The 25,559-nt window shown below is 33.3% G+C and overlaps 1 protein-coding gene across 1 annotated transcript in view; it reads right to left on the reverse strand.

Annotated features, from left to right (window-relative positions):
• Positions 1-24,988, reverse strand: part of LOC114334541 (WD repeat and FYVE domain-containing protein 3) — a 108,468-nt gene extending 83,480 nt beyond the window's left edge. The window contains exons 1-8 of the mRNA XM_050657350.1: positions 24,827-24,988; positions 11,710-11,941; positions 9,905-10,150; positions 5,453-5,611; positions 4,841-5,033; positions 2,279-2,465; positions 555-753; positions 247-447 (exon numbers count right to left, since the gene is read on the reverse strand). Coding sequence (XP_050513307.1) covers positions 247-447; positions 555-753; positions 2,279-2,465; positions 4,841-5,033; positions 5,453-5,611; positions 9,905-10,150; positions 11,710-11,919 — 1,395 coding nt within the window. The 5' untranslated portion in view covers positions 11,920-11,941; positions 24,827-24,988. The remainder of the gene's footprint in view (positions 1-246; positions 448-554; positions 754-2,278; positions 2,466-4,840; positions 5,034-5,452; positions 5,612-9,904; positions 10,151-11,709; positions 11,942-24,826) is intronic.
• Between the last annotated feature and the right edge of the window lie 571 nt (positions 24,989-25,559).

The following is a 25,559-nucleotide window of genomic DNA, read 5'->3' on the forward strand; positions in this document are numbered from 1 at the left end:
CCAACTACACGAGCGCCACCTACGTTGAGCTTTCCAGATTAGCTGCCATTAAGATTCATTCAAAAACACTAAATAATGAAAGCATTAACCCATTCGCTGCCTATCGAAGAGGATAAAACTCGGCTAGAAGCTATTCTGTTGAACGGCACCTGACTGAAGCAACCATATCACGCGCTGGCGCGTGATCGGCAGCGAATGGGTTAAATATCAGAGCAGTTTTTCCTTTATTAGAATGAATGTACTCACCAAAAACTCGATGAGATCGAACAATTTCTGTTGTATCTCGGCTGGTTTGTGCTGGATCTTCTCTGTGAATTGAGTGAGGGTGTTCTGGTTCTCTAAGATGAAGTAGTTAGCATTGTCTGAGTGATATATGCTCGATATTGCGTCCAAGATGGTGGAACACAGAAGAGATGAGTTGGATTTAAGAAAAGCGTTCTGTAAAACCTGCAAAAAACAAAGAGATAAGTCTAGTAGAAGACTGGGAAACAGGCTAGACTTTTAGGCTGCTGGTAGCATTCCAATAGTATGTAATTTAATACCACAAATCTTACCCTGAATGCCTGGATGTTTCGGACGCTCGTTCCTCTACCTGAAGGTTGCGGTAAAATGAAACCTTGCATTTGGAATAAGGAGCCTGTCGAAGCCTGAGAAGGCTTCAACTCAATATAACCGCACATACACAAAGATGTTACCATCAACACTAAGTTCCGTATCGTTTCTTGGGCTTCACTCGAATTGTCATTTTCAAACCTATAAAAAAGTAAGTCTTAACGATACTTTGTAGGCAAGGGTAATAAGGCAAAAATATACCCTGTTCGTGACACTTCAACAGTCAAGGTACTGAAGCGTTTTTTCGACAGGTAGTACCTATAAAAACAAATTGTAACTATTTCCTGCGTAGGATCTGGCGGCCCTTTTTATTTATAAAGAATTTAGTGTCGAAAAACGGCCTTCTTTCCTTTTTTTCAAATCAATGGAAAACAGTGAAACTAATGGTTTTTTAGTACAAACATCTTCGAGAACATGGAAAAAGCTTTAAAATGGCGCATTTATTATTACAAAAATGCCGCAAGGAAATAGCTTCAGAATAATACTCATTTATTGTTAATATAATTAGGAAAAAATGTCGAAATTGCAAAAAAATAATTTCGCAATAACTATTGTAAAAATTAGTGTAAAACTTTGAAATTTTTTTCAAATGAGGGTTCTTTGGTTCTTAATATGTGACAAAAAGTTCAAAGCGATTCATTCAATTGTTTAAATTTTATTCAAATTGTTTATCCCAGAGAGCTTTTTGTTGCAATATAATGTCAGAAAAAAAATGATTTTAGAACCATTCTACAGGTGTCAAATGAAAGAGCGTGATATAAACTTTCAAATTGGTTTAAAAAAAGTGAATAAAAATGCACTTATTGGTAATGTATAATTATGCAAAAGTATCATCAATTTTTGCTTATAAACTTTTTGAATAACATTTTTCGAAAAAATCTATTTTTTACCGTGTTTTAGGTGCACAACTACCAAGAAATGTGATGTATATAATAATTGATAAAAAATTGTAATAAATATAATATATAACTTATTATATAAAAAAATAAAAAGTTTATAAGGAAAACTTGACGATACTTTTGCATAAGTATTTATTACTAATAAATGCATTTTCTATTCACTTTTTTTAAACCAATTTGAAAATCTAGCTCATGTTCTTTCATTTGACACCTGTAGAATGATTCTAATATCATTTTTTTCTGACGTATGTTATTGCAAATAAAAAAATCTCTCTGAGATAAACAATTTGAATAAAATTTAAACAATTGAATGAATCGCTTTGAAATTTTTGTCACATACTAAGCGCTAAAAAGCCCTTATTTGACAACAATTTCAAAGCTGTACACTAATTTTTACAATAGTTATAGCGAAATTATTTTTTTTGAAACGTCGTCCTCTTTTCGCAATTATATTAACAATAAATGAGTATATCAAACTTTGTAATACGCCATTTTAAAGCTTTTTCCATGCTTTCGAAGATGTTGGTATGTACTAAAAAACCATAAGTTTCACTGTTTTCCATTGATTTGAAAAAAAAAAGGAAAAAAGGCTGTTTTTGACAATATATTGTTTATAAATAAAAATGGCCTCCAGATCCTACTCAGGAAATAGTTACAATTTGTTCTTATAGGTATTACCTGTCGAAAAAACGCTTCAGTACCCTGGCTGTTAAAGTGTCATGGATAAAACCTTATTACCCTGGACTATTGGTGGTATGTTTACTTACTTAAGAAGGAAATCCGACAGGAAAGGATAGCCTTGAGCTTGTCTAAAATCATCTAGCAACGTTGAAGAGACTTCGCTGGAGTCTTTGAGGAAACAGAACAACGTGACGAACATTTCGACCAGTTCCAAAGGTGCCAGTTCCGGGATTTTCTTCATGTTTTGTATGCAACCGGCAACACAGGAATTTGCTGAAAAGAAGCAGTGTTAAATGCATAGATATCCACGAGAAATACAAAGTTGCTTTTCTTAATCCAATAATAATCCAGTTACGAATTTTTCTAATGCAAATATGCTATTATTTTCCAATACAATGCAAAACAAAGAGTTTTGCAAAAATAATAAATTAGTGACAAAACAAGTAGTTGGACTTCGTAAGTGGTATGTTTTCACTTAAAGTGATCGAATGTAGAACTGGAAGTCGATATTTGAACTCCTCGTGTAACTTTACGTCGATTGATATACGATTTTACTAATTTTGTGTCACTTTTACTAAACTTTCGGTCATGATTGTTTAAAAAACCGGGACTAAAGAGTCAAGCTCGACTTTTCAATACTCTTCGCTTGATATGTCACATGTACTATTTCTGCGACTATAATATGACACTTCCGGTTAAAACTTTTTAGACGGAAATTATATAAAAACCAAAAGTATACATTTGTTCTTATCTTGCTGAGGCACGTCGAATAATATATCGCTTATACTATTTCGGTGACTTATTACAAAATGAGAGAGCATAGGTTAAGATGGTTCGGTCATGTTCAACGTCGAGACGTTAATCACCCAATACGAAGAATAGCTGAAGTGCAGATTCCTGGAAGGAGTAGGAGAGGAAGACCAAAGAAGACCTGGGGGGAGGCGATAAGGCAGGACATGTTGGTAAAGGGGATTAACATTGATATGACCCAAGACAGAATTGTGTGGAGAAATGCAATTAGGGAAGCCGACCCCGCATAGGGATAAGGCAAAGAGAATGATGATGACTATTTCGGTGACTTTAAAACAGTACTTCCGGTTGCAACTCTAAAACCGAAAGTCCAATTTCAAATTTCTCATCTTTAATACCATCCCTGGTTTATAAGCTTTCATTCGACACCTCATTTGTCATTCTATCTGTATTAATAACGGAGGGGTTATATTCGCGGACGGACGGTCAGACGGACAGGCAGTAATAAAACCGGAAGTATATATTTGTTCAAGGCGCGTAGGATAATACCGGGTGGTGAATTGGAAAACGGGCCATAGGAAACTCAATGTATAATTCTAAACTGTTGAATTTCTGCTTCCCTAATTATTCTACATCAAAAGACATTAGAAACTATTTGTAGAGGATTAAAATCTGTATTGAAAATAACTGTTAAAATTGTTCTACGAATTAAACATATTCCAAAATTTTGTAAAAATGTAATACATTTTTCAGTTTTTCAGCACAAAATTAGGCCACACACAGTGCAATAATGTGTCACAATGAAGTTATTATTTTCACATTTTTGAACTGTCAATATTTTTATTTTATCATTTATTGTTTAAAAACAATACAGTTGATAAGATACCCTCAGTTGCGCAGAAAGTATTAATAATAAAGATTTTTTATGCAGTCAATGGTGTGAGCACTGTCAGTTAAATAGTAACGTGTGGCCTAACTTTTACACACATACCTACTGTGGCAAATGTATTCACATTTTTCAAAATTTTGGAATGCGTTTAAATCGTAGAACAATTTTAACTTTTGATTTTAATATAGACTTCAATTCTCTACAAATATTCTCTCATGACTTTTGATGTAAAATAATTAGGGAAGCAGGAATTCAACAGTTTAGAATTTTACATTGAATTTCACTTTAAAAAAGTACCTCCGGTCGCATTTCTAACACCGGAAGTCCTAGGTCAAAGTTCTCACTTTGGTACCATCCTTGGATTATAAGCTTTCGTTTGGCACCACATTTGTCATTCTATCTGGTATAGTGACGGAGCAGTTAAATTCGCGGACGGACGGACAGACAGTAATGAAACCGGAAGTATATATTTTTTCTCGTCTTGAGAGGGCGCGTCGAATAATATATTACTTGTACTATTCCGATGACTTTAAAACGGTACTTGCGGTTGCATTTCCAAAACCGGAAGTCCTATGTCAAATTTCTCACCTTTAGTACCATCCTTGGAGTATAAGCTTTCATTCGACACATCATTTGTCATTCTACCTGGTATAACGACGGGGTAGTTGAGTTTACGAACAGGCAGACAGACGGACGGACAGACTGACGGACAGACGGACGTGCATAATTCAACGTTTTCACAGTTTTTCAAAATTGCGTGAAAACAATTATAAATCAAGCGGTTCTTGTGTTCAATTATGTATACATAATGCTACAAATTAATCTGTAGAGCCTGATTTTATTATTTTTAGCAACAAATTGTAGAAACGATGACCAAAATGACGCCATGAAAACGATTTGCGCAAAATTTCGAAGATGATAGGGACCAAATGTTACAGGTATGTCAGTTTATGTGTTTTTTTATGGCAGCAACACGCTAACTTTAGGAAATATAATGATTTATACTTACAATGAATATATCCAACGACTAGTGGAGTAAGTCCATGTCTGGATAAAGTCATCAATACTTCAGCAGCACTTTTTCTCCACATGGTATTGTACGATGCAACCGATGACGTGATTGCGGTAAACAACAATCGCAAATCGTCTTTCCTGGCTAGTTCTTCTGAAGGTATCCTATTGCTGCAGAGTCGGACTAGAAGCTAAAAATAAAGAGTACATACAGTCGGAAAAATGAAAGAATACCTTGAACGATCACATCAATCACTTATTTTGTACTTGCTGTCTTTTTCTATGACAAACCTTTGTTATTTATAGAAAGAGACAGCAAATACAAAATAAGTGATTGATGTGATCGTTCATGGGTATTCTTTTATTTTTCCGACTGTATATCACGAGAAACATGCGAAATATGGTCACAGATATTGGGTCTATTGAATAAAAAGAAGTATTTGCTTTTAGTTACAAGTATTCAAGTATTTACTCAATAGTAATTGAATAAAGTCATTTCTTTAATGCTTTATTTAATTACTATTAAGTAAATACTTAAATACGAGGAAGTAAAAGCAAATACTTCTTTTTATTCAATAGACCCATTGTCTTATAACATAGATATACTTACTTGAACGAAAATCTTTTGTAAAAGTATTCTTCTCTCCTTCGGAGTAAAGTCACTATTGGTATCTTTGGTGTTAGCTTCTTTTTCTGAGAGTTCGGGTAAGTCGAAGAACAGGTACAAACATTTCACTAACGTAGAAGGTACAGAAACCTCTGACATAACCTAAAATTCAGGAAAACAGTGTACAAATATTTTTCAGACTCGTGTCTAGGGATGGAATCGAGCCGAGCCGAAACGAGCTTTTGACAAGCTCGAGCTCGGCTCGAAATTTCGAGCCTAGCTCGAGATAGAAGCTCGGCTTGAACTTCGAGCCTTCAGGTTAAGCTCGTGTCGGCTCGGCTCGAATAGTTCGAGCCAAGTCGAGCTCGAAAACATAATAATGAATGTAAAATGTAACATTCGTAGCAATTTACGGACACACTTTATGTTGCAAATACATATTTGTAGTCTGAATTACTTATTCTCAAACAAAAGTATCCGTCGTAGCAGAAATAAATGAATTATTATCATATTAGCTAAAATATTGACAAGCTCGTTAAGGAAAGCTCGGCTCGGCTCAAAAAAATTGATTCGGCTCGTAGCTCGGCTCGCAAAAAACAAACGGGCTTGAGCTCGAAGCTCGGCTCGTGAAACGAGCCGAACCTCGTGCTGAGCCGAGCTAAGGTCGAGCTTGTGACCATCCCTACTCGTGTCGAACAGATATATCAATATAATACCTAGACTCTGTGCTGCAATCTAAAATTGTTCTACCAGTGCGACTTTCTCTTCCAGAGTTCATCTCTTTCTAATTTTCTTTTTCCGTTTGTATAGACAAGACTGTCTGTGTTTTCAATGTGCCTCCAGTAAATTGTCGTTCTAACGTTTTCGTTCTAATCGTCTCCCTACTGGATCGAGATAGTGCACCAAAATTTTAGTTACATGACGTAACTAAGTAAAATCTCCAAGGGCGGAACGCTGCGTAGGGGACAAAGGGGTGGGGGCAGGGGTAAATATAAAAACTGTAAGTGACTTTTTGTTACGTTCGTTATCGAGTGCACGAAAATTTGGGAATAAGTAGATCATGACGTAACTAAGCAAAATCTCCGGGGGCGGAACCTTCCGTGGAGGACAAAAAACGGACCACTGCCCGCCATCCCTCTGTCCCCCACGCAGCGTTCCACCCCTGGAGATTTTGCTTAGTTACGACATGACTTACTTATTCTCAAATTTTGGTGCACTATCTCAATCATAAGCGTCACAAAAATAATAATAAAAATCGCGACTTTGACCCCTTATAACTATCCACGTGCCCCGCTCTGGTTTCCGCCACTGGAGATTTTACGTAGTTATGTCATGGTGTACTTATTCCCAAATTTTGGTGCACTATCTCGATTACGAACGTCACAAAAAACACCTTATAATTTTTATATTCACCCCTGCCTCCATCCCTTTGTCCTCCAAGCAGCGTTCCGCCCTTGGCGATTTTGCACGTCATGACCTAGTTATTCCCAAATTTTGGTGCACTATCTCGATCATGAGCGTCACAAAAAAATAATAAGACCCGCGTCTTTAACCCCCTGTAACTACTCTCGTCCCCCTCTCTGGTTTCCGCCCTGGAGATTTTAGTTAGTTCTGTCATGGAACACTTATTCCCAAATGTCTTCTTCTTCTTCTTCGCGCGACTAGGATTACTCCTGTTTGTCTGCCTCTTATTCTGTTTCAGTTGTTGTTGACTGTACCACCTTTTCGGCGGCCTTCCAACGGGTCTTCTGCTGTACGGCTTGTTGTTTTTAGAGATGTTCGCTAATCTATCTGGTTCCATTCGGTTTACATGTTCGTTCCAGGTTTTCTTTCTTGTTTTTATCTACCTGATAATATTTTGAATTTTGCATCGTTCTCGTATACTTGTTGCTTTGTCTGTCTCTTAATGATATGCCCGCTATTGATCTTAATACTTTCATTTCGATATTGTTGATTTGTTGTTTCGTCTTTCTTGTATCGGTCCTTGTCTCCGCTGCATATGTTAGGATAGGTCTTACTGTTGTCTTGTATACTTTTATTTTGCTTTCCGTGGTCAGATATTTGTTTCTCCATATGGTTTCTCGGAGACAACCACTTACTCTTGCCGCTTCTGTTGCTTGTGTTGTGGTCTCTGTTCTTATATTCCTGTCACTAGTGATATCTACTCCTAGGTAATTGAATTTCTTTACTTGTTCTACAATTTTGCCGTCTATTTCTAACTTGCATCTACGCGGCTCTTTATTTATCACTATACATTTAGTTTTTTCTACTGATATTCTCATATTAAGTTTATTTGCTGTGATATTGAAAGTGTGGAGCTGCCTTTGTAGGTCATCCTCGTTATCAGCAATTAGTACTGCATCATCGGCATAGCATAGTATCGTGATTTTATGCGCTCCCATGTGTTGGGAGCGCATAATATTTCGATCACGAACGTCACAAAAACCCCTTATAATTTTTATATTCAACCCTGCCTCCACCCCTTTGTTCCCCACGCAGCGTTCCGCCCACATCTTATTAAATTTGCTGTTATAACCATGCATTTTTTTTTGGAGAAATTAACATGTTAAATTTTCTGGCGGTTATATTAAATTGGTGCAGCATACTACGTTGTAAATCATCTTCACTATAAGAGATTAGTATTGCATTGTCTGCATAGCAGATTATTTTGTTTAATTAAGTTGTTTTTCTCCCATTTGATACACTTTTTTATTTCTTACTTTTTTATTATTTCATTCATGATAAGGTTGAACAATAAAGGACTCATGGAAGCCCCCCGTCTTATCACATTGCCAGCTTCAATTGGGTTAGTTAGTTCATCTTCTACTTTTACTTTTTCTAATCGGCGGCAGTGGGAAATCACGTGGTCGATAAACCCAACGTCATTGGATAAACCCCGTCGAATAGAAAGAGATGCCTACCCGAAATACAAACCACTTTTCTCTGTTGCACTGGGGTAACAATTTTAGATTGCAGCGCGCTGTCTAACGTGAAATTCACATTGGGACTGCAGTACGGTTAAGATAAGAATGCGCATTCAGTGTTGCCACAGTTCCTGTGCGACGCTCTTGAGAGAGCAATCAACAACTGGTGAAGACCGACAACCCTGTGCGTTTATTCCCCATTAGAAATGTATTTCCCTATCTTAACTGTACTGCATTCTAGGTGTGAATTTCTCAATAGATAATCATGCCTATTATGTAACTCATTTCGATGATAGAAGTCAGGAAAATAGAATAGAAGTGGCCAAGTTGAATAGAAATAGTCAAAATCGGTATTCCATCGGAATCTCTACTATCGGAATAGTGAATAGAAATGACTTCGACACCATTTACCCTGTCGAAATTAGATTTCGATAATCGGAATTGTGCTTGACGCAAGCGCACTGTATTTTGTTTTGACGTTTATATTTTATATCTACTAAAAATAATTTATTACTACTTATTTATCATTATTTATAGTATTTTTACCTTTTGTATCTGCTTAATTTTTAGTCTGTGGTGGTATTTACTTAGGGAATTGTATATTTAATTTAGATGTACGAGTACGCATCAAACCTAACCTTAAAATTGATTTGGCATCCGAAATTCAGATTCTGAATGCTGAATGTTTGCCAGTCACAGTGTTGCCAAACTTTTTTTGTTTATTTCTTGTACAATTTTAATCAATGGCATAATGTACAAGAATAGATTGTACAAGAACGTTTAAAATATAAATAGAGACTTATAGCGTTGATTGATAAATATATTATATCAGTTTACTTGTATTTGTATCAATCAACGCTTATAGAAAAGAAAATAATTATAGAAAAGACGCTGTTTTTGGGAAAAGTTGCTTATAAGTTATTTTAGCTGGAATCCAATCTTAAGATTGAATAATTATTAGTAATATCTTACATCGTACATCTTATCCTCATTTATCTTTTTTATTTATCAGTTTATCTTCTTTTTTATAACAATATTAATTAACTTTAATTTAAAACCATTTATCATCTTTTGAGGTTTATGTGTCCAATATTTACACTAATATTTTATTGTTTACTTTTCAAAACGTTTATTTTTTGTTATTTCAAAACTATCTTTAAAAATGTAACGGTATGTAATGTGATAGTATGAAAAATTGAAGATATGGCAACGGTGTCGTATTTCAAATTTAGAACCAGCAACAAACAGGTCACAGAACACAATTTCGCTTGACAATGCGGGGTTTCACCCCCGCTTGACAATGCGGGGTTGTCACCGCCTCTTGACCGCGTGAAATAGAAATTGCCGATTTCTATTTAACCTGCTTACGATGTGAGTTACAGAATGCCAATCCAAACACGAAAATGACGCGATATATATCAAACATTCCGATTTCGGGTAATTACGATTCGACTTGGTCATTTCTATTTGATTTGTTAAAAGTTACAGAATAGGGCTGATTATATGACTATGGTTTCTAAATGGTACTAACCTGTACCAAGGTGTAATCTCCAGCGGCTAGCAGATTGAGCGTAGAAAGCAACATCCAACCATTGCTGGACTCCTCACAGTTTTCTATTTCGAGAAATTTCGCGATGGCGCAGCTGGCAGCTTCCGTGCTTTGATTCGAGGCTCTTTTGCGTATTTCGGAAACCATCAGCAGCGATACCTGCTGGCAGAACGCCAAAATGTCCCAGAATTTTTCGTTCATGTCGCAAGTGGGACTTGAACCAAATACCTACGAAATTATTATTATTATTATTATTATTATAAAACAAATAAGTTTGGGCAGAGGAGCGAGCTCCTATTATTCTCAAAAACAAAGAAAAATATCATTATGATGTAGCGCCGGTCCTGCTTCGGCATGGCGTCTCGAGCTGGGATCCCATTAGTCCAAGTAATGAAGCTTAAAATAGGACAAAACTTCGCAATTTTTACAGAATGGATCGATTTGCTTGAAAATTTGAGAATAAGTAGTGGATAGTCCAAGGATTAAAATCTATATGATGCCGAAAGGCGCTTTTACCATGGGGGAGGTTACCACCCCATCTCAGGGGTGGAAATTTTTTATTATATTTTGACCGCAAAGTTGGTAAAAACATTCATTTTAAGCAAAAAACGTTCTATACATTTTTTTGATAAAATTAATAGTTTTCGATTTATTCGCTATCGAAAGTGTTAGTTTTATATCGAAAAAATCAATGTTTTTAATAAGTTTTCTGCTAATAACTCCAAAAGTTTTCGTTTAATCAAAACAACTTTACTTAACAAAAATGTACCTTTTAAAAAAATAAACAAACGTTTTTTTTTAATTTTCTTTAAGACCAATAGTAATCCAGCTACACTTTATTATATGTTAGCTCTTCTTCGTCAAATGCTAAATACAATAGTAGTTTCAAAGCCAAAAGACGGGAAAACTATGCATTTTTCGAGGGTAACTTGTTCAAACTAATTTAAAGTATTTAAAAATATCTATCTCAAGAAATAAAAAAAGTCTCTAGCTCAAAAATTAAGTGACTTATAATGAAATGAATGTCAGTTCCTATTTTTTTCAGCGAAAAAGTGATCGGAAGCAACCTCCTAACCACCACCCTAATTAAAATTTGGTGATTGACATTATTTGGTCTTCTTTATTTATGTATTATTAATAGGTTCTAGAAGTATGGCCGGCTTAGAATGATTAGTTTAAAAAAACGGAGTTAAATGTGAATAAAGAATTTGTGTAGTTTGGATAGTTAGTGAATTGGTTGGATGATGATGATTAATTATGGGGGATTTAGCAATGGCTACAGATTCGGCACATTGTTTAAGGAAAAAGGAGGTTAGTCTATCTAATCCAGCTGATGAATTATAGCGTAGTTTCCATAAATGATGTTTAATTGCATCCGAAGTGAAAGAGATATTATCAAGGGTTGTAAGGAAACGTAGACACATTATTTGAGGAATGGTATCATTAGGTTGATCTGTAAAAACCTGAGAAGGAAATAACGATGAACATTTCAGAGAGTCATTATTCGAAGAACATAAAGACCCATCAGCTTTTTGACGTAATGGTATGGAGACTTTAGATGATGTCATGTGCGAATATACCGATAATTTTTTACTATTACCACTTGCAATGATAGATTCTGCAAATCCCGTTCTTAACTTTAGCAGCGGTTGTTTGACTCGGTTAAAAAAATTAAGGTGAGCGAGAAAATCATTGAGTGAACCAGTGAGTTTATATGTTCGCTATAGGTCGTGAAAGCCAAGTATCGTCTTTAAGGCTAAATCTCAAAGGCTAGCAATGTATCTTACCTTGCAAAAGAGGGGCAGCATATTGTAGAGTTTGTCGTCCTTTTCCTGCTCGGTGAGTTGGTGTGGCGGATGAGTATACTCGGAGAAGAGTTTCTTGAGGTGCATCAACCCCAACTGAGTATGCGGCGACGAAGGGGAGTCACCTAAGTCTGAAGATGATGCCGGAGAGGGGTTGGTGGCCCCGCTCCTCAATTTGCGCATGATGTTCATCGTGAAGGCTTCTCAGAGCCCCCTGTTTTATAAAAACGAAAAGAATAAAATTAATAGACGTAAAAAGATAGATGTATTTCAAAAATTTAAGCACGAGGTGCGCGACTAGCGCATATCGTGATTGTGATTATTGATGCAAGATATAGCCCGGGAGGTAGTGCCAAATTTAACCGGAGCATCTTAGCATGGCTGTTTTCTTTTTATTTAGTTACGTGTTCCAAAGCTTATTAACAAATGATGTGTCAGCTGGCAAAAAAACCGGGGATTTTAGGCAAGAAAAGGTAAAATGTGGTTTAAAAAAAGGTGGTTTAAAAGGTTTTTTAAAATTTAATTTAAACTGTATTATTGCATTTTTAACACGTTTGTAGAAAAAAACTATTAAAATTTGTTAGAATATACAAAAATAAAAGTAGATGTTATTCTGATTTACGTATTGACAATATATAGGCAGTTTTGATGTAATGTCAAGAAAAATATAAAATTGGAATGTCGGTCAAGTTCAAGTAAAAGTTTTTGTAGGTATTGTCCTGTAATTGAGAATGAATAAATTATAATTGTTGATATATAAGACGTTTGTAGAAAAAATATTGTATGATATAGGTACGTGTTAAAAAGTATATGTTTAAGGCACTTATGTGAATTGCAGAATGAGCGAAGCGAATCTTTCACAGGAAACTTTCACATACGTGCCTTAAAATTGTACTTTTAACATTTGTATCATAAATAGGTAACTATTCTTATAATTTTTGTGTATTTGGACTTGTCTACCTCGGGAATAAGATAATAAGTAATAATATTTAAAGTATTTTATAATTCACTCCGTCTGTTTGTCACTATGTCTGAGAAATCTTGTAGCCCGGATAAACAAAAGGGTATAGCTCAGTGGTAGAGCGTTGGACTGGAGATCAAGAGGACCCCGGTTCGAATCCTGGTGTTTTCTAATCTTTTTTTAATTTTTGGTATTGTTTTAATAAAAATTTTTGGAAAGTAGTAAGTAAAAATTAATTTAATCTTTAAATAAAATACAAATAAACTGTCCGAAAGTATTTTAAAATTGACATTTTGATTTGAAAAATAATTATTTTTTGATAATACCACGTTTTTATTATTTATACGACACAATATAAAACAGTCTGTACCTATGTCTTTTATAGAATCGTAAACTTTGCATTTGATTTCCACGATTTCTTATCAATTAGCAATTTAATTGCTTTGATAATTTACCAGTGGCGTATCTCTTGCTATCTACCTAACGGATTTGTATATCCAAGATGCCTTCAAAAATTGCTTGTAAATGTTGTGAATTATCATTTGATGGCCACCTTATGGTTACATGCTGTGTTTGTAAGGATACCTATAAACATTCCTGTGTTGATATTACTTCAAATGAAGTACGTATTCTAAATGGTAATAAAGGATGTGATTGGACATGTGTGGGTTGTAGAGGTATTGGTAAAGATCTCAATGAATTAAAGGCCCTTATTATTCAACTCCAGAAAGACATAAAAGACTTAAATGCAGAAAAAGCTAAAACCGAAACTTCTGTAGATTTTGAAGATTTGGTATCGGAAGTAACCGATAGACTAAAGCGTAAGAAAAATGTCATGTTCTTTAATGTTGCTGAACCGGAACAAAATACACCATCCCAAGAACAAGCTAATTACGATAAAGAAGTTATTTCAAGTATACTAACTGCATTGTCTCCAGAGCTGTCAAACATTAATATGAGTATCGTTAGACTGGGTACTGCCGATAAGTCAAAAAATAGGCCAATTAAGATTACAGTTGAAAATGAAGATATTGCGAGGAAAATATTAATAAACTCTAATAAACTTAAAGCAAAGAAAAATTACAAAAATATAGGGATTTCTGCGGATCGTACTAGACGGCAATTAGAATATTATAAAAAAGTTAAACAAGAGCTATACGATAGGAAAAACTCTGGTGATACTAACTGTCGGATAAAATATATCAACGATGTTCCAAAAATAGTATCTTTAAACTAAGTCAACCCAACAGTATCTGTAACGAAGAAATCAAAGTTTACTATCAAAACGTCAGAGGACTTAACAGTAAAATAGACATGTTCTCTTCAAGTGTGAGTGATTGCGAATATAGTGTTGTAGCATTAAGTGAAACCTGGTTGAAACCGGAAGTAAATTCTAGTGAATTATTTCCGAGTAACTATGAAGTTTATCGAAGTGATCGTAAATTTGATCAAGTGGGGTTAACTTGTGGTGGTGGTGTACTTTTTGCTGTAGATACTAGTATTAAGTCTGAGTTAGTTGATACGTCACTGTTTGCTGAAAATTTTCCCGAAATCGACTTCTTGGTGTGCAAATTGTATATATCTTTCAAATCTTTTTATTTGGCAGTTATTTACATTCCACCATCTATATCGCTTGATGAGTTTGACAGTTTTTTAGAAGTTCTTGAGGATTGAAATATTTTGAATTCGGTTAGGGTTATGATAATTGGTGATTTTAACTGCCCAAATTATGTGCAAAATAATCTTAATGATCGTAAAACAAATTCCATTAACAACTTATTAGCGTTTTATAACATGAAACAATACAACAATATTCCAAATAATCACAATAAATTACTGGATTTAATAGTTTCAAATATTGATTGTTCTGTATCTCGTGATGCTCTTCCACTGGTACACGAAGATGCGTACCACCCCTCTTTATCAATTGAACTTAAAGCTATCTTTACTAAACAAAACAATTTTGATGCAAGCATGAGTGCTAAAACTTATAACTTTAAAAAAGCCGACTATATGTCAATGTATATTGAATTCTTTTACACCAACTGGGCTTTTCTGGAAAATTTCAGCAACGTCAACCAAGCATTGCAAAATTTCTATGATAGGTTTTATGAAATCATTGATAGCCATGTGCCAGTTTATAAAAATTTTAAGCATAAATATCCTAGTTGGTATTCAAGTGAGGTCATAAAACTTATTAAGGAAAAAGCTAAATTACATAAAAAATTTAAAAAAACCAAAAATAATGATTATTACGTACAGTTCAGTAGAGTTAGGCTACTAGTAAAACAAAAAATTAAGGAAGCATATTCACTTTATTTACAAACGGTGCAAATGAAACTAAAAGATGAACCAAAATTTTTTTGGAAATTTGTAAATAATAAAAAGTCTTCTAGAATTCCTGGACAAATGGTTTATAATGATGAAATATTTAATACTCCTCAGACAATAGTAAATGCATTCAGAACATTTTTTGAAAGTGTGTATTCTCTACCTGAGATACATGAGGGAAATTTAGATTTCAATTTTGATCCCAATACTTTTTTAGATATCAGTTGTGAACCTATTAGTGGACTTGAAATTTTAGCAGCTGGAAAAAAATTGAAGAATAAATTTACTTCAGGACCTGACAAAATACCTTCATTTCTATTGAAAGATTGCCTGCATGTACTAACTAGGCCACTTTGTACACTTTTCAACTTGATTCTAAAATCATCAGTTTTTCCAGATGTATGGAAAACAGCTAAAGTTTGTCCTATATACAAGTCCGAAAATCGTACTAACATCGCTAATTATAGACCAATATCCATTTTAAATAATTTTGCTAAAATCTTTGAGTCTGTTGTGTACTCCCGCATATATCTGTCAGCTAAAAATATAATATCTGTTCATCAACATGGATTTATGAACGCACGATCAACTGTCACCAACCTAACCGTGTTCAGTCAGTATCTATGTGAAAATTTAGACGATAGAGGACAAGTTGACGTGGTATACACGGATTTCTCGAAGGCTTTCGATAAAATTAACCATTCAATACTACTTCAGAAACTTAAAATTCTGGGTATCAATAATACATATTATAATTTATTACAATCCTACTTAACACAACGTAAACAGTGTGTTTGTTATAATGGTTTTTGTTCGGACACTTATCTTGCTACAAGTGGGGTTCCCCAAGGGTCTAATCTAGGACCATTGTTATTTATAATCTTTATAAATGATCTATGTAACGTACTTGAGGATAACAAATTAATGTTTGCAGACGATCTGAAGTTATATATGTCCATTTCCTGTTTAAATGACTGTATTAGGTTGCAGGGGCAAGTTAACTTGTTGCAGGAGTGGTGTCTGAATAATCACCTTTATTTAAATATTTCTAAATGTAAAATTTTAACATGTAGTCGTAAAAATAATCCAGTCATGTATCGTTATACGATTGACGATACAGTACTGGAGAGAAGTAATACTGTTAAAGATTTAGGAATTTATTTTGATTCACAGCTTACTTTTAACGAACACATCAATGTAACTGTCAATGCTGCATATCGTACGTATGGATTTGTTACTCGTAATTGTAAAAATTTTCATAACCTGTTTGTACTAACCTCACTATATTATAGTTTAATAAGACCGAAATTAGAATATGGATCAATTATTTGGAACCCAATATACATTCAATATGCATCCACTATTGAGAAAGTTCAAAAGAAATTTTTAAAACATTTAAGCTTTAAACTGACAGGAGTTTATCCTCCTAGAGGTTGTAATTACTTGAACTTACTCAATCAGTTTGACTTTGTCTCGTTAGAAAAGCGTAGAAATCAAGCTTCTGTCATATTTCTTCATAAATTGTTAAACAATAAGGTAGATTGTGCTAAGTTACTTTCACAAATTAATATATGGGTTCCTAGATTAACATCCAGACAACAAAATAATATATTTTTATGTAACAGAGCACAAACTAATATTTTGTACAAATCACCATTAAATCTAATGTGCCGTAATGCTAATAAATTAGTAGGTGTTTGTGATATATTCACGTGCAGCGAATGTGAACTTAAAAATAAATCACGGGCACATATTTTGAATGTGTGAAAGTAAGTTATAAATTTATGTATTTTATTTTTTCTGTTTCTTTCTTTATTTTAGTATTCTTTTATTTTTCTTTACTTTAGTATCTTTATTCGTATGTGCTGTTATAAAAATCATTGTAAAATTTGCTCTGTAAATGGGAAACTGTTGGGCAATAAAGGCTATTATTATAAAGGCTATTATTATAAAGGCTATTATTATTTGATCATATATATATATATATATTCAGATGACGCTTTTTTCTTACAATCTAAAATTCATAAATTAATGATTTATACTTTTTAATATTTGCCAAACTATATTTTTTTATTAACTAGCTGACCCGGCAAACTTAGTACCGCCTTAGAACTAAAAAATAGTGTTTAAAAGTTAAATACCTAAAAATTACCAGAAGGCCAAAAAAATACTCAAAAATATTGCGTATACTTTTTTCTAATAAACAATATTGTTTTTGTAGTGTCTGCGTAAATAATGATTACTTAGATTGGTCCTATTAATTCAGAAACCTTCCCGGGTTCATGTACAACAACTTTGATTGAGGTCATCATATGAGCAAATGCATAGTTTACGATTCGATAAGGGGCATACAAACATTCATTTTTATATATTATAGAGTATAGAGAACAAGGAAATATTTATATTAAAGGGGTTGGTGATAGAAAAGTGAAAAATTAGGGTCCAAAAAAATAAAAAAGAACGTCGGAGGGGGGGCAACCCCCTTTTTCACTTAGATTGGTCGTACTAACTCAGGAAGTTTCAGAGGATTATGTAAAACAACTTTGTTTATTAAGGAGGTCAATCATAATAATATTATCATATTATGATCAAATGCATAGCTTACGATTCTATAAAAGACATACAGTCTTTTTTATATTGTGTCGTATAAATAATAAAAACGTGGTATTATCAAAAAATAATTATTTTTCAAATCAAAATGTGAATTTTAAAAACAAAAAAAAATTTCAGGGCCAGGAATTGAACCCGAGTCGTCTAGGTGAAAGCCAGTAGCTAGGTAAGTTGTAGCCTTTTTCCATCAAGTTTCACATTTTACCTTTTCTTGTCTAAAATCTCCGGTTTTGGGCCAGCTGACACATCATTTGTTAATAAGCTTTGTAACACATAACTAAATAAAAAGAAACCAACCATGCTAAAATGCTCCGGTTAAATTTGACACTACCTCCCGCCTCCCGGGCTAATACATCCTGAAGTGATTTCAGCAAAACAGTAGACTCCTATGAAAAATGTCCATTATGATATGCTTTTCGATAAATTCCGCCTGGACTAAAACGATTTGTCCATATTACTTCTAGATTGCATTCCCTAAAGGTCTCACTGATCCCATTCCCTGTTCCGTTCCTCCCACCTCTACTATCACCCAAATTCTTATCAGTATGCATGATGCATGGCATGGAGTATAATGTAAAAAATGCAAAACTCACCAATAAACAGGTCGAAATGTTTTGTTTCGGAATATACGCGATTAGTCATGCTAAATAAGGCAATCACCTCTGTATTAATCTATGATAATTTCCTGCAAACGCGAAATGATATTTGTTTTGATATACCTACTCGTTTTTTGCCGGTTTACCTTGAAACGTTATTAAATAATCCTTTATTAACCACAATATCAATCATTAAATTGTTATGACTTACTCGATAGGCGGCTTTTGTGGTTATCTAATGTTTGTTGATGTTGTTAAAAGGTTTTTATGCGCCGCAAATAGTGCAATATTGCACCATTCACACTGTGATTCATGATAAAGTAAATATGCACTTCAGTAATAATCAGTTTTCCGTTTATTTTTTAATATTTTTTTATAAGCGAAAATTTGGTGTTTTTCTAGTTCAAATGTACACGGGAAAAACCGAGTGATATTCAATTATGTATGTAAATTATGATTTATCACGCTGAAACTTGTCACTAAAAACCCACAAATAGAATTTTATTACTATCCGATTATCCCTATAACAATAAAGCGAAGAAAAACAAATCAACAGACCCAAAAATATATATTATACAATAACAGTTTTTCTCAAAAAATTGTGGGGAATTATTGTATCTGACATCATTTCTTTCTTGAAAATAAAAATATATATGCGATCTTTTGGCAATTTAATTTGTCTTTGGATCAGGGCCGCCGAGAGGGATGAACGGGCCCCGGTAAGAAGTGAAGAGCGGGCCCCCGGAAAAAGTGAAGAGCAAGAAAAAAATTGTTTATTTTATAGAAATAAAATAATCAATCATAAATAAAAAGAAACATTTCAAATATAAATTCTATAAATTTTGATTATATTATCTATAATAAAGTAAATATTTATAATGCAGGTGCTCTTCGAGTTTTCTGATTGTCAAAGGTGTCTATTTTCGGAAAATCGCACGATTTTACCAAATCATTCTCAATGTACAAAAATCTGTATTATTAAATAACTATTAACAATGATTGACCCAATAGATAAGATAATTTTAAGTGTAAATAACTATTTTAAAACAGTAACATTTCACATTGTAAGGTCGCAGGGGTCACTAAATGTAAGAATTGAAGTGAATTGAAATAAAGTTGTATCAGCTTGACAGTAAAAAATCCATAACTTTTTATCGAAGTGTCCTTAAATCAAAATGTGATTTAAACATCAAGAGTGCAGTTTTTGTATGTACTTTTTGCATTTTGCCGTAAATTAAGTGAGATTGTATAAAGCTGTTAAATAAAAAAAAATGTTGCGTGTTTTTTGCATTTTTTACTATTCTCAAGGGATCAATACACTTCCAACACTTCCAATGACCAGTCACTATGAAATTTCCATTATTAGAGCGTAATATTTAAAACTTATTAGATGAAATTTCGATTTTCAGTTTTAGTAACAAATATAAGTCATTTGAAACATGCCTAAAAAACGGTAAATTGAAACTTTCACATTACAAATGATATAAAACATTTAAAACTGCTTCATTTTAATAACACAAGTACTTTTTTGGCATTTTTTCCTTCTCGAAAATAAAATAAAGTTATATGGGATCTTTGGGTAATATAATTTGCGTTTGGATATTTTGTTTATTTTCTAATGTATATAAAAAATCAATTATGCAAGAAATGCGATAAAAACAAAAATTATTGATCATTTGCTCTTACAGAATGATAACCCAATGAAGCAGCAAGTGAGATGTCAAATGGGAATAGAAAAGCCAAAAAACTTTACACAAACGTGAAGCTACAATTTGAAGACACATCAAGTTCACTAATTAATACAGATATGAATTGTGAATATGATAATAATCTTAAAAAAATATTTATTGTATTACAATAATCATTGTCCCAAATAGAATCTAATTTCAAGAATATCAAAAAAATATAATTTTACCAAAAAAATCTATTAACTTGACAACAATGAACTATTTTTGGTAGTATTTTATCTAAAATTTGAAATTCGCCTTTTAAATATTCTATATAATATCTGTATTATTAAATAACTATTAACAATGATTGACCCAATGAATAAGAGAATTTTAAGTGTAAATAACTATTTTAAAACCATAATATACCACATCGTAAGGTCAGAGAAGTCATTAAGGGCCGGTTGTTCGAACACTAATCAACAATGATCACTATCAAATATTCAATTACTGTCACCAACTGTCACTGTCAACTTTGATTGGGTTGCTGAAAACATAATTGATTATAATTATGAGATTAGTTAATCAATTAACATAACAATTATTAACATAGTTGATTAACTAATTTCATAATTGTAATCCATAATTATGTTTTCAGCAACCCAAATACAGTTGACATTGACAGTTGGTGACAGTAATTAAATATTTGATAATGATCATTTTTGATTAGCGTTCGAACAACCGGCCCTAAATGTAAGAATTGAAGTGATTATCGATTTAACACCTTTTCTGTGATTTACAACAAATGTTATTGGGATAAAAACAACCAGATGGATGTCATGCAATTTTGAATGAAACACACTGAAATCTTCAGAGGAACTGAAGGATTAAAAAACATATCGATGGTGAAAGTTCCTAACCTCCTATGTCAATTTTTGGCTATTTTGTTTTGTTACCCTAAATTAAAGAGAATATGTATATTTACTGTTTACAAGCTCCTATGTCGTTATTTAATTACAGTGGAACTTCGATAACTCGGATTAATCGGGACCGTGGCCCATCCGGGTTATCGAAAATCCGAGATAGCCGGAGAATATGGTAAAAATTAATAAAATACGGTATACTTACAGATAAACTCCGTTAGAATTGAAATAACATGAAATATATTTATAAATATGCACAGTACCTACACATCAAAATTATTAAAAAAAAAACACCAAACACAAACGTAAGCAAACGGAAGCGAACAATACAAGACACACAATACAGTCACAACGATGTAATGTTATTTAAGAACAGTGAAAACTAAAGACCATTGTTTATAAAATAATTTTTTAAATAGTCTTTCCTAAACAATGCTAAGACAGTTTGAAATAAAAAGGAATAGGTACTACAGACAGGTTCCTGTTGTTTCTGCGGCGTGTGCTATGAGTCATTTTTACTGTCGTATAGTTCAAATTACACACATACACATTATCTCTCAAATATTATATTACATACATTTTTATTGTTGAAAGGTTTGTCTGATAATTAACTATTTTGATGGGAAATAAGCCACAATTAAATTGAAAAATAATTTTATTAACGTTTCGCGACGCCCAAATCGGGTCGTTGTCAAAATACAAAATATTGAAAATCAAAATGTTTATCTGATGAAAATCGGTCCGGGTTAGCAGGACTTCCGGGTTATCGAGGGCCGACTTATCGGGGTTCCACTGTAATTGGCTTATAGACAGGGTTACCATAATTTATTAAGGCTAAATCCGGACAGGGGTAGTCCAAGAGGTTGTAGAAAATGTAAAATGTGAATTTGATTGTGTTGCTACCTCTACATTGTACATATATGCAAAATGCATATGGCACAATTAAAAGTACAGCTGTTTCGCTACAATGTGCAACTAACATCGAAAATATCTGCCAGTTTAAAATACATATACACCTATCGTCGGCTAAGAGTGTTAACTTGCTAACTCCATTTTTCACTGTGAGTGATATTGGGGTGGTTTTTGGGTCTGTGTACCTTCATACACTGTATCACAAGTCCGCTGGCTCCAGTGTAGTTTAGAGATAGTTATTTCTAAACTACATTAGTGTCGACGGGTTTGTGGGGTGGTGTATTAAGGTACACAGACCCAGAAAATAGCACAATATCACTCACAGTGAAAAATGGAGTTAGCAGGTTAACACTCTTAGCCGACTCTATATTTTAACATGACAAGCAGTGCGACCAACTTAACTAGGAGCTGCGCAGAATGAAATTTCCCACCGTTGGGCCAAGTGTTTTCCATTTTTTTTAGTAAAGAAAAAAATCCGGACATTTCTCATATCCGGACGCCAATCCGAACATGTCTTTCAAATCTGGACTGTCCGGACGAAATCCGGACGTATGGTAACCCTAATTATACATGCCCCTATATGAAATAACAACATAGGAGCTTGTAAACAGTAAAAATACATATTTCTCTTTAATTTAAGGGTAACAGAACAAAATATCCAAAAATTGACATAGGAGGTTGGGAACTTTCACCATCGATATGACAAATTTTGTGTTAAATTTTATTTTTGGCTTTAAAAATAACCTAGTTAAATACATCAAATAAGTGCTTTGCACAGGAAGTACTTATTAAATTAATAAAATGATTCACAAAACTTGCAATTTTGTATCAAATTCATCAATTTGTTCATGTCAAGAGAACAGTACGTTCTACACAAAAGCTAATAATCATTTTTGTTAACAATTATCTTGTAGTCCTGTCGCCAGGGGGGGTACAACGGCCTCCTGTATTCAGATGGACTTACCCAAGTTTTTTTTATGTATTTTGACCCGTAGAACACGAATTTTTTGGGTAACAGTTGATCCGGATGTCGATAAGATTGTTATAAACAAAGAAGTTGAGGAATTACATAACAGCGATTTCTCGCAAAACAAAACATGTTTTTGTATTTCTTGGGCCATTCTAACCAAAAAGTGTTCCTACAAATTTTTTCGTAGGATGCATAGTTTTCGAGATAAACGCGGTGGAACTTTCAAAAAATCGAAAAATTGCAATTTTTGTACCCAAATAACTTTTGATTAAAAAATAAAATAGCAATTCTGCTTACCGCATTTGAAAGTTCAAGTCAAAATATATCGGTTTTAGTTATTTGCATTGCTAAAAATTTATTATTTTATTGTTAAACAAAAGTATAAACACCTAGTGCTGGAGTGATGTTTTCAATGATTTCTCATTTAAAATCGAACGAGTAGGTAGAGTAGGTACAAGTGCAAGCGAGGCTATTTCTACGTAGCATGCATGTAAACGCATGTATTAGGCACAGGAAACACTATGTGTTTATAGCTTTTTTTAGCAATAAACACATAAATTTTTAGCAATGTATATATTCGAACCCGATAGAATTTGACTTGAACTTTCAAATGCGGTAAGCAGAATTGCTATTTTATTTTTTAGTCAAAAGTTATTCGGGTTCAAAAATTGCAATTTTTCGATTTTTTGAAAGTTCAACCGCATTTATCTCAAAAACTATGCATCCTACGAAAAAACTTGTAGGAGCATTTTTTGGTTAGAATGGCCCAAAAAATACAAAAACATGTTTTGCTTTGCGAGAAATCGCTGTTATGTAATTCCTCAACTTCTTTGTTTATAACAATCTTATCGACATCCGGATCAACTGTTACCCAAAAAATTCGTGTTCTACGGGCCAAAATACATAATAAAAACTTGGGTAAGTCCATCTGAATACAGGAGGCTGTTGTACCCCCCCTGGCGACAGGACTATTGGCTACATTTCTTGTTTGAAACATTTTTTCTATGGCATACAGATTCTTATTAAATCCATGTTTTCTGTTTTTTCCTCCACCCCTCTCCCTCTCAACGAAGGGAGAAAATCCGGGGGTAGAGGGGCAAACTTTTTGCATCTTTTTTGGGGTCACAAAATTGACATTTTCAACAAACTTCAGCTTATTAGTATGATTTTTAGAGGTCAAATCTGAGATGACTGGATTATTTATTTATAACATTTGTTATAATGAATGATAATCCAATTACTTAAATGAGGATGTGAGATTTCATCAATAGGAACAGAAAAGCAAAATATCCTGACACAAAAGTGAAACTGATTTGAAGACACATAAAGTTCACTAAATGATATACATATGAATCTATAGATATGATAAATATCTTAAAAATACTTATGCACTGGCACTGCAAAACAATAATCAATGCCCAAATAGATATTGATTTCAAAAATAAAAAAAATATCCTAATTTTCCAAAAAAATCTATTAATTTGGCAACAATGCACTTTTTTGGTAGTATCTTACCTGGAATTTGAAATTCGCCTTTTAAATTTTCTATTTGATATCTGTATTATTAAACTAACTATTAACACTGATTGACCTAATAGATAAGAGAATTATTAGTGTAAATAACTGTTTTAAAACAGTAATATTTTATATTGTAAGGTCGGAGGGGTCATTAAATGTAAGAATTGAAGTGATTACAAATTTAACACCTTTTCTGAGATTTAGGACAAATGTTATTGGTATAAAAACAACCAGATGGATGTGGTGTAAGAATTTTGAATGAAATACATTAAAATATTAGGAGAAAATACTGCAGGATTAAAAAAGCATAGGACAAATTTTGTGTTAAAATTATTTTTGGCTTTAAAAATAACCTAGGTAGTTAAAAATATCAAATTAAATGCTTTGCACAGGAAGTACTTATTAAATTAAATGATTCACAAAACAGCCAGTTTTGTATCACGTTCGTCAATTTGTTCGTTGTATATTTCTAAAAAAATAGAATTAGGGGCGAAAAAGTAATTTCTCAAAACGTAATAACAACTGGAAGGAGGAAAGGATCGATTTCTTCGGGAAACAGGGTTTCCAGGAATCCAGGAAACTTTCGAAAATTCAGCGTTTTCCGTAATTACCTGTTAAATATCTAGTGGCATCCCAATTTCACATCACATAATGAACATACATTTGTTTAAAAAACAGCTGACATAGCTTTTCACAACAAAAATATAACAAATTACAATTTCATTTCCATTTCAAAGCACTCAACACTGTTGACAGTGAACAGTGACAGTACTGACAGAAAATCGCTGTTAAGTCGGATTTATAGTTTGACGTAGCGTAGACGTAGACGTAACGTAGACGCACTGGAAAAGATCAACACCGAATTTTGTGTACTCCTGTTTATAAATGAACGCAAGCGCCTGACGGAACATAAGAGAAACGTAACATAACGGAAGAGATGACCAACTTTCATCTTTTACAGTGCGTTTCTTACGTCTGGCCAATCAAAATTAAGAATTTTGTTCTGTCACCCAAAGTGGACACGCCCTCATCAATTTTGTAAAGATAAAGTTGTTTATCAACATATTTGAATTTTGTTAATTATTTGAATACAATGGATGTTAAGTTATTAATTTAATAAAAATATATCATAGAGTCATTTCAATATTTCAGATAAATATGAGTTGTTTATTAGCCTAATTCGGGGTTATATACACATATTATACGATAGGTAAATCCAATAAACATTTTAAAGATAAGAAATGAAACAAAATAGTTGGAAATCCCACGGCATGCGGCACCAATGAGCATATCTTCGTTTATTTCCTAATCCATGTAACACACAAAACAGATAAATATAATAAT

This window comes from Diabrotica virgifera, chromosome 8 (genome assembly GCF_917563875.1).
Source record: "Diabrotica virgifera virgifera chromosome 8, PGI_DIABVI_V3a".
Taxonomy (NCBI): domain Eukaryota; kingdom Metazoa; phylum Arthropoda; class Insecta; order Coleoptera; family Chrysomelidae; genus Diabrotica; species Diabrotica virgifera.